This window comes from Brachyistius frenatus, unplaced genomic scaffold, assembly GCF_029030835.1.
Source record: "Brachyistius frenatus isolate BFR_SWC_R1_liver_20210118 unplaced genomic scaffold, ASM2903083v1 Contig_354, whole genome shotgun sequence".
Lineage (NCBI taxonomy): Eukaryota > Metazoa > Chordata > Actinopteri > Embiotocidae > Brachyistius > Brachyistius frenatus.
Genome location: NW_027210953.1, coordinates 29324 through 40000, shown reverse-complemented (window position 1 = coordinate 40000; position 10677 = coordinate 29324). Strand labels below are relative to the sequence as shown.

At 47.3% G+C, this 10677-nt stretch overlaps 1 protein-coding gene across 1 annotated transcript in view; it reads right to left on the bottom strand.

Annotated features, from left to right (window-relative positions):
- The window catches only part of doc2b (double C2-like domains, beta), a 92900-nt gene extending 88433 nt beyond the window's left edge, over positions 1-4467 (bottom strand). Inside the window, exon 1 of the mRNA XM_069723967.1 lies at positions 4002-4467. Within this exon, the coding sequence (XP_069580068.1) occupies positions 4002-4383 (382 nt within the window). The 5' untranslated portion in view covers positions 4384-4467. The remainder of the gene's footprint in view (positions 1-4001) is intronic.
- Between the last annotated feature and the right edge of the window lie 6210 nt (positions 4468-10677).

The following is a 10677-nucleotide window of genomic DNA, read 5'->3' as shown; positions in this document are numbered from 1 at the left end:
GTGGGGGGTGGGGGGCGTAACACTTGGTGGGTGATGCACTTTTCCGTTTCAATTAAAATCAAGGTTGAGTCACGGCGAATCAGGAAATGGAGCTGTTATGCAGATGAGCCAGCAGGTTCTTTTTCAGCGCCGGTCGAGATGTCCCCGGTGTGATTTGGCTCATGAGGGAGAGCGCTAACACGCTGCACCCCCCCTCCTCCCCCAACACCACCACCACCATCCACCTCCCCAGAGGATGCACGGCAGATACTGGATCAAGTCCCGCCGGGGCCACGAGGAGCCAATTTGGGGCAGCGTCGGCTCTTTTTTTTAAATGACAAACAGGAAGCAGAAAGTTCCTTTTTCTTTTTGTTTGCCTTTTCTTGCAGCAACAGAGTGAAAAGTTCCGTCTCCGAAGTTGTTTTTCTTTTCTTATTGAAAGACAAAATAAATCGAAAGGAAAGCAGCTTCTCATTTTCTCATCGGGATCACAGCGGCGCTCCCTTCGCCACCAGGAGGGAGGAATTACCCTCCCTCAGCGTGTGATTCATATGTACGAGTCCAAGAATTATCAGATCGGCCTCGCGACAAGTGCGATTACAATTGTTTTTTTTTTTTTTTTTTTTAAACCCCTCCGAAGATCAAATAAAAGTTGGAAACGTACTCGAGCCGAGCCGATAACGCGGGAGGAAATGCTCATAAAGTCCAGTCTTTTATCATTTCTTATTCTTCTGAGCTTGTTGCTATGCAGCGGAAGCAGCCGCGTCTGCCAAACCGAAACCACGTTCCCCTGCTTTTATTGTGAGCTTTTATCAAGTAGCCTTGATTTCAGCCGTCCTTCAAGCGAGTCTTTCAACACAGCAAATTATGGCGGCGGCAGAAAAAAAAAAAAAAATCCTTTCACGCCGTCAATATGTGATGTTCGCTGCGTTCTCCGCGACTTGTTTGTCACCACGTTTTCGATTCCTCCCCAACAAATGTTAGTTTCCTTTCCGTTTTGCTTTCCAAGGTCTTGACGTCAGAGAATTTAATATCCACCGATATATTTTTTTCAGAAGATAAAATATCAGACTGCTGTTTGTCTCGTGCTTGTATTGTGTTTCACCCCATTTAGGCCATTTCTCACTGTCGAGAGCAAAAAGACCGGGCTGGAAACAGTCAATCTGAGGCTGATGATTACCTCTCTGTGTTTGGAGTATTTCCAATATATAACTGCATTGCAGCTGTACTGGGAGCGTCCCCGTCGGGAGCTGGTGAGTTCTCCGAGAACAAACCAGAGCCAGTAAAACAGCACATGGCATCCATCACCTGTAGTTTTTATTTATTTTGTGTGTGTGTGTGCTTTACCTGTATATAATGTACAGTAGGTTTGTGTGCTGCTGCTGCAGTATTGTGTTTGTGCGCCTCATGTTTCCCCTCCTTTCCAACTCCCATGGCAGCGGCAGCAGCTTGGGATTATTCGGGACGTTGCATCAGACCCAAACAGCCACTTGTTATTCATTTTGAATTATATATTTTAGTGCCTTCCTTCATTAGACAGTAGTTGAGGCTGCTGACGAGAACCGAGATGACTCATCCTTCGGATACTTCGTACTTTTTAAAATGCTCCTTCCTCTTCTTTTTGTTTTTTTTGAGAAGTGTAGTCACTGTAATTATCCTGCACCACTGATGACTCTTCAGGTGATTGCAAAATCATTAGGACGATGCTCCTGCAGATGTCTCTGTCTAATTGGCTGATTAGCGGAAGAGGACGGAAGAGGAGCTTTGACGTTTTGCGTGAACCTTGAAGTGTGACTAAATCCTCCGCTGACTCCTTTGTTAAGTCTTTGTAGTGTCTGCATGTTGAGGGAGATATCGCTGCGCACTTTCAAACCCCGCCTCCTTCAACGCCTCCAGCCAATCGCTGTGTCAAGATTCCTCTCGATTGTGTGTATCAGAAAAATGTGGCAGCTGCAGCTCCGCCTCCTTGATTTGACTGTCAGGAAGGAGTTTTCAGCAGCTTTTAACGGGTCGGACGCATGTCCAACTCTTCACGACGAGAGGGAAGCTCCGCCCACTTTTTAAATGCCTCGTGTGGAAGCTGTACATTTATACCGCTTGTACTTCGAGTTACATCGAATCGAGGTTAGGACTTTACAACTGAATGTAAAATGAAATGGGAGGATTTTAATGAGGCGTAAAAAAAAAACGAGCCGCAGTTGACTTTTACCACCTTAACAAAACAAAAAAACAAAAAACGCCGAAAGCTACGAGAAATAGCTGCTCGTCGTGGATCCGTAGTTTAGAAGTGCTCTATTAGTCAGAAAGAGACCAGAAGTATCACTTTTGCAGTTGTCGGTATTAATTCCCACACACACACTTCACAACGAGAACATTTTCAAAAATCCTACGCTGCAAAACAAAAGAGGCAAAAAAAAAAAAAAAAAAAAAAAAAGCTTCTCGGTACAAAAGTCGACTCTGATGGAGGAAAATCTGGGAAACATGCCGGTCGCCCGGCGAAGGTCGCGGAGCAACATCTGCCAGGCCTCGACCTGCCTCCTCTGCTCTCTACCATCCCCCCACCCCTTCCTCTCCTGCTCCTCCTCCTCCCCGTACTGTCCAGTTCTGGATTAGAGCCTCCCTCCCTCCCCCCCTCACCTCCCCCCGTCCTCTCTTCCCCCACAGCATGCAGCTCTGCATGGATTAACTGCACTGCTGTCACACATTAACCTGCAATCACGAGCTCGTCGCGGCGGAGGACGGTCGTGACGAAGCGCCCGTAAAGACTCGCGATACGAAACACGCCCGGGCGCATTTATAGCCTGTATTGTTGTTGTTGTTTGTTTGTTTGTTTGTTTGTGAGCTCCGTAAGATGCAACATGTTATTCAGAGTCAAACCGGCCAAGTTAAAGCAGCAATTCTGCACGCTCGTACAAAAAAAAAAAAAAAACGATGCAGGTAGCGACAGCAGCAACTTTTATTTTGGCAGCACAATCACTCAAGTTCTCGGCGCCGATTGTCGACCGACATGTCGTGTTTTCATCAAGACGTTTTGCTGGAGGGAGAAAATGCAGCGTCTCGTTCCCCTTCTGTGACTCGCAGTCGCCGCATGTTATTAATTTCCATTATTATCATTATTATTATTATTATTATTATTCGGCAGCTGAAACCTGTTGGATTAAAGGAATGGCATTCAGGAAAGAGGAGCCTCCCCTCTGTGATGGAGACAGACAGACAGACAGACAGACAGACACACACACACACACACACACACACACACACACACACACACACACACACACACACACACACACACACATCTTTATGGAAACTAACACAAAACCAGACCAGACAGAAAAATACTAATTTGGAAGTGTTTGTGCCACCAGTCGGTACGACGTGTCGGACGAGCTCTCGGACGCACTCCGACTCCGCTGAGCGGACTAATTTGAAGCCTCATCAGGAAGCCATGAATCCATCACAGCTCCGGTGAGACTGATCGACAGCGCTCACCGAGCCGGAGGGGAAAAAAATAACACACACACACACACACACACACACACACACACACACACACACACACACACACACACCGGGGTGACAGACATGTGTAATGTTTTATCTCCAATAAAAGAATCACGCGTATCATCCTTTTAGCTTGGAGGAGAGCAGAGGAGGAGGAAGAAGACGAGGAGGAGGAGGAGGAGGAGGAGGAGGAGGAGGAGGGGAGCTGAATTCTTTGCAGCAGCAACAGTTGGCTGTCTGTCGTCTGAGAGGAGAAAGAGTTCGCTGCCGCACGAAGACGCGCAACAACATCGCCCGGCGACCGGAGAGAGAAAAGAGACGGACGCCGGAGAAGAGAGAAGAAAAGGTGACGGATAAAGCCACGAAAGCCGGAGGCTGGAGGGATGCCTGGCAACCGGTGGCAAAAATGGAGATGCAGTAATAAGAGAAAGGGGGGGAGAGAAAGGGGGGAGGTGGGGAGGTGGGAGTGGAAAAAAAGGGATAGACACACACATGGAGACGGAGAAATCATCACTCACTGGAGTCGTCCGAGTCGTATCCCTCCACGTCGGGCTCCTCGTCCCTCCTGACGGCCTGCGAGGAGGCGGAGGCTCCGGCACAAGCCCGGTCGGGGTTATCCTCATCGGGGCGGTCACTTTCGGCGGTCGCGGAACCGGCGGCCAAGGACGAGGAAGAAGAGGAGGAGGAGGCGGCGGCGGCGGCGGAGGAGGAGGAGGAGAGGGCAGAGCGCGGGGGCCCGACTTGGCCCGCCTGGTGGGGCGCAGCGGGGGGGAGGCCCCGCGGGTACCGGGGGAAGTAGTCCGAGATCTGCTTGATGGGCTGGATGGGGCCGGGGCACACGTCAATGGCCATGTGCTCCTGGATGCTGATGGTGGGTTTCTCGCCTTTGCGTTGTGTCATGCATGCGGTCCAGCCCGGAGCCAACTCCCCAAAACCAAAACAACTGAGAAAAAGAAAAAGAAAAGGAAAGGGAAAAAAAAAAGAAAAAAAAAAAGGATATAAACACACCCGGCCCCCCCACCCCCACCCCCACCCCACCACCACCACCACCACCACCACCACCCTTCGTCCTCCTCCTCTTCCTCCGGCTCCCTCTGGGGAAAAAGGCGCCTGGCGGTTTGTCCTGGGCGGGTGCTGATCCGGGTGATCCGTGGATGTCACCACACTCGGGAGTCTACGCGGAGTTGTGGAGGCTGCTGGCTGCTTCGTCCTCAGACCCGGACCATGCTGTCTGACAGCCTCACACACTCTACTACCGACCCGCCCGCTCGCTGCTCTTCCTATACCCACACACTCTGCCCACGGCTGCCGTCTGAGAGAGAGAGAGAGAGAGGTGTGTGTGTGTGTGTGTGTGTGTGTGTGTGTGTGTGTGTGTGTGTGTGTGTGTGTGTGTGTGTGTGTGTGTGTGTGTGTGTGTGTCTGAGAGTGAGTGAGTGAGTGAGAGAGAGAGAGAGAGAGAGGGAAGGGATTAGAGAGAAAGGAAGGAGGGATCAGCTGATGTCACTCCCTAGCAACCGAGCGGTAAACAGGAACCGTCGGCCGAGGTGCTTAATTATGATATTAACCCCATCCATCTGTCGGTGGGAGGGAGGATCCGGCGCCGTGCCAGACCCTCGCTCGCTAGTGTGTGTGTGTGTGTGTGTGTGTGTGTGTGTGTGTGTGTGTGTGTGTGTGTGTGTGTGTGTGTGTGTGTGTGTGTGTGTGGACCTCTCCTGGTGTGATAACCTGGATAATGAGCCACAAATTGATGCTTTTTTTTTTTTTTCGCGATTGGATTCCAGATGTTATTTTTTTAACGCGGCTAATCTTCGATTTTAAGTAACCCCCCCCCCCCAAAAAAAAAAAAAAAAAAAAAATTTAATAAGTGATTCCAGCTTAGTTGTTTTAAATTTCAGAGCGTCTCCTGACGGCCTCACTTGCATTAAACAAATTTTTTTTTATTTTTGTTGAAAATTAAAAGGCACCAAGGGGGGCCTGGGGGGGGGGGGAGGGCAAATCTCCCCTCGGGCCCCTAAAACGGCTAACATGGCCCCTGCTGTCACCACAACACCCCCTTGAACATGAATTACCAAACCGTACACGCTGGTTCATTCTTTTAATTTGTGCACACTTGTCTTTTTTTTTTTAATGCACAGCCTTGTTTCCACTTTCCAGTGTACCAATTACACTCCCCGATGTTATCGCGTGTTTCTTAATTGCTTCGCCATCTGTTCTGATTCTGGAGGTGGACGCTGGAAATTTGCGCTCCGACTGTCGCCGCTCGTTTAAAGCCGGTTGACACCGTGACAGGCGGCGACGTCGCCGCCGCACCGGGTGATGTCTCGTTCCTTGAGGAAAAAAAACAACACTTTATGGAATTTATGTCAGCAAGTCCCTAAATCTTTTGACATTAAATCACTCGGGGATGCCAAGGAGTAAAAAAACAATAAATGAATATATATATATATACATATATGCAAATGCACCTTTTAAATCCTGCAATTCACAATATGTCAAACGTCACTTTTCCAACCGAAACATAGCAGCAAGTGGCTGTCAAAGTAAGTCCCCCGTTACGTAAGAGAAAATCACTCCGAGCAGGCTCTCCCTGCAGATTTACTGAGAGCTGAACATGTGCAGCCGCTCTTCTCCGACGCCATTCACAAACCCGGCGAGCAGATGACGCAGCGCCCTCTTGTGTTGCAACAAATCACAGCAGGCGCACCCGGTGAGCGTCGCCGCCCGTCCCTCTTTCTAATACGTGCTTTTTTATCAGTTTCCGGAGATAATTTGACCACCAGATGAAATTTAAGTGGAAACCTCCTTTCAGCTGTTTTGCATTCATCATCTATTGTATAAAACTCCTCCTTTGTGTGTTAAAGGATGCTTAACATCGCCGCCTCTGAAGAGATTTTATTTTATTTATTTGGTTGTTTTTTTTTTTTACTTCTGGAAGATGCCTTTTCATTTCCGTGCCCTCGATTACAGGCGTGAACTCCTCTGTGAGGTTCGGCGTCGCCCGACGGCGTCCACGCGCGGGATTTCCTGAGTGCCTGAAGGGGAAGTAAACAGGTCCATAGGATGAGGTTAGATTCATTTCAGAAAGCAGGAAATCCCCATTAAAACCCAAAGACTTCAGTAAATTGATTTTGTCTTCTGGAGGATTCATTGTTTGTTTTAACTCCTTTATGCATTTTTCTCTTCAGTACAAAGAAGAAAAATCTCAGGCGGTTTATCGCAGCTATCAAACGGGAGACAGATCCTTTGTCCACCTCTCTAAGATTCCATTATGGGTAAAGCTCTTCTTTTTTTATTTTTATTTCTAGGTGGGGTGAGTTTGAAGATTAAAAACCTGAGTGTGTGTGTGTGTGTGTGTGTGTGTGTGTGTGTGTGTGTGTGTGTGTGTGTGTGTGTGTGTGTGTGTGTGTGTGTGTGTGTGTGTGTGTGTGTGTGTGTGTGCGCACATACACAATGGAGGCTGATTGTTTGTGAATAATGCATTGAGAGATAGCGGTGCGGGACTCCGGGGTATTTAAAGTAGCCCTCTCTCAATCCCCAGCCACTCAGAGGCAATTATCCAGAAAAAAAAAAAACAACAACCAAAAAAACAATGTCGAGACGAGTCAACAGCAGTCGCTCGCGGCAACCGTTTCACAGGGAAATGTCGAAATAAAAAAAAAAAAAAGAGGTACCCAGGAGCCACCTGTCGGCGAACGGCGCCACAAACTAGAGGAGACAGAATGACTAAAAGCAGAGTTGGTACTTTATTCATTTACTCAATCTTTTGTTTTGCAGCAAAATATGAACGATCAGATTCATACGTCGTCATCGTTGTTGTTTCCTCTTCTGGTGTCAAAAAAAGACGAGAACGAACGAACGAATGGCCCAAATCCTCCAGGAGAGAGAGAGAGAGAGAGAGAGAGAGGAGACGGCGGTCGAGTTGCCGTTAAAAGCGTCAGATTGTCTGATACCGAAGAGTTCCAGAACTTCAGGATGCTCGGGCGACGTCGGAGTAAGATCGAACCATAAACACGCAGTCTTTATACCTAACTACGGCATTTTAGTGCCTAAAACTTAAACAAACTGCAGGCGTGTCCCATTTAATCCAAAACCATGAACTTTTCCAACCCGAAGCAAAAGTTTTTGTGGCTCACCGAGTGATTTTGGTGCCTAAACTCTGAACTTAAACCGGGCTCTTTCTTTTCTTAACCGCCAACTCGGTTCTCTTTGTGCCCAACGGAGTCACTTTGGCGCCTCGGCCGAACCCGTTTAACCCAAACCGGGATCTTTCCGTGGACCCGACCGCGTGGATTTTGTGCCAAACTAATTTTGCTACCTAAACCTAACCGAGTTTAATTTAAGCCGTGATTCTTTCCAAAACCCTGAGCAATAGTGTTTGTGCCCAAGCATTTCATTCAGGTGTCGAACCCAAACCGAACTGTGACAGTCACATTCAACCCGACCCGAACCGTGATCTTTTTCTGAACCTAACCAGGTGCTTTTTTTTATCTCCTACCGAGTAGTTCAGGTGCCTGATCCCAACCAAATTGCGACCGTGTCACATTCAACCCAAACCGTGATCTTTTCCAATCCCAAGCAATCATCTTTGTGCCGAAGGCAGGCTGTGACCAAATGCGAACCCCCCCCACCCTCCACCCTCCACCCCCCTGAAACGAGAAGGAGAGTTTATTACTATGTCATCAGTTTTCTTTCCTTCTGCAGCAAATCACAGCGATTTCATAACCACACAGATATTCTTTCTGATCTCAGGTTTATGAGAAATGTCAGATAAAACACGCTCATGAGCGAATTGCGCGACTCAACACGACTGCTGCTCACGACTTCAGGCCTCACGGCACAAATTTAACAGCGGAGAGTTTTACAGGCTGCGGCGAGCGTGAAGGTAAAACACGGGGAGAGCTTCGCTGTCGCGTTTCTGTTTTATCGCGCTCGCGACTTTGCGACATAAATCAGACGCCACATTTTACACGCCGGCGGCTCTTTTGCGTGACCGAACCGGCTCCTCCTCCAAAATCAGCTGCACTCCCTGCAGGAAGTCGTTGACAGCTTTTGGTCACCAGCTTGTTAGCTGTTGTATCTGCTGAGTGAAAACTGTGAGGCAGTGTGACATTCAACCCGCAGCAGCCCCGGTGTGATGTGAAACGGCGTTTGCTGTAAATAATTGGCATTATTACGACGTCTATGTCGAGGTCATTTTGAAGAACTTCACCCGGTATCGTTGAGGGACGCTAAGTTTTGGATTTTTGGTGATATATATATATATATATTGACTTTTTTTTTTAATCTCGTTTTTGTCACCTTTTTACAACCCATTAGTTTGGGTCTGATCTTTGTCCATCTCGCTTATTGTGACAGGAAGTAGGACAATAACAAGAACAAAATGTGCTGTAAAAGTTTTTCCTTGGAATGATTTTGCTGATTTCCCGCCGTGCTCTCGGCTCTACAAGCCCATTCATTTTCATTGCGAGTTTCATTTTTTAATATAATACTCAGTCCATATTTCATCCAGCTGTCTCTGACAGTCTGTTGGCCAATGAGCTGCTTTTTCTATTTTTTTTTTTTTTTTTCTATCTTGGTCATTAAATATCTGGGGAGAGAAGTAAATGTGTGTCGGACCGCTTTAGTAACAGTGAGTAACGGTTCGCTTTCTACCGGATGCCAACAAGCACCTTTTGTCCACGACCCAATCCTTAAAGTGCTCTTTGTTTACTCCGCCGTTGTTCGGACCAGGAGGGCAAATAACGTAAAAGGACAAAACAATCACGGCTAAATGGCACGCCGTGTCTGGAGAAATCTGATTAACGGTTCTCTCGGCCACTCCGGCCATCCAGGATTTCAGCGTAAATGAGGGATTCAAGGGGAAGAGTGACCTTTTCCGATATTCCTGCTCATAATGGCTCACGCTGACGCCTAAAAAGTCAGCCCTTAATTTTGGCTGCTCTCGAGACGGGAACGCCACTCGTGCCATTAAAATCAAAAACAAGTAGGCTGTGCTTAAAAATTGATCTCATAATTAAGAAGAAAACAAGTCGAGGCAATTTTCACGGGACCGACGTCACACGGGGAGTTTAGTGGTTGTAGGAACAGCCGAGATGGAGAAGGAGCGGTTCTTTAAATTCAATCAACGCCTTCAAAACTGCAGCTTTTTCCTTTTTTTTTTTTTTTTTAATATCTCCTAACGTGAGCTGATAAAAAGGAGTTCAGGTCTGATTGCTTTATCCTTCAACATCCCCCCCCCTTCTCCCCCCCACCCCCCCAACACAGAATAAACCAGATCAACGTGATGTGAGGCGTCGAAGGCCAGCGTCTGATAGGTGAAGAAACAGTCGCTCGGTGTCCTTTGTTTAATTATAAAAGGTTTTCAAGGACAGAGACGACCGTGTTTGTACTGAACGTGTCAGACTGACAAGTCAGCAGTTTCTACATCATGTTTCTTATTGAAGTCGATATTTCCAGTTTTTTTTTTATTAGAAGCTAAACTCTTCACGAGGTCTCTCTACTATATGTCCACTAACGCTGCCCCCTGGTGGTGACAACAGAAAGTTTCTAGTATATATATATATATTTTTTTAGTATTCTCTACACAACTTTGAATGTTTATCCTGTGACATCAAGCTCAATGTAATTCTGGTAAAACCACGATTACACGAGATGCTACAGTTTCGAGAAGAGTGGCTTTCATATGAACTGATGCAGCTGAGCAGCCACGTATTTAAATGTGAATTTAATCTCCCTGCCGATGACCTCCCACCTCTGCGTCCCGTTTTCTTCCCGTTAAAAGGGAGTTTTTCCTTCCAGCTAACGCTCGATGATGTTTTAAAGTTTTTGCTGACGCGGTGAGCGAACAGCTGCCTCAGATACATCCTGGTCGTGTTTGAGGCAGAAGTTTGCGAACTTGCCTTCTGTAAATAAAATCCAATAGACGCCGATTCACATTTACTTCAAGGCGTCTAAATTTGGTTCATTGCAGTGCCGGTAAAACGAGAGCGGTGTGGGAAGGTTTTGGCGTCACGACTGAGAGCTGTAGGTCTCGTGGCTCGATGCCCGGCAGTGTTTCAGAGCTCTTTTTAGTTTGTTTGTTTTTTCCCTCTAATGCTCGTTAAAAAAACTGCATCCATTTCAGAGGTGATTCAGGTTGAGCTTGTATTTCCGGACATTTTGAGTTATCTTTAACAACCCACCGCCAGAGGTTCA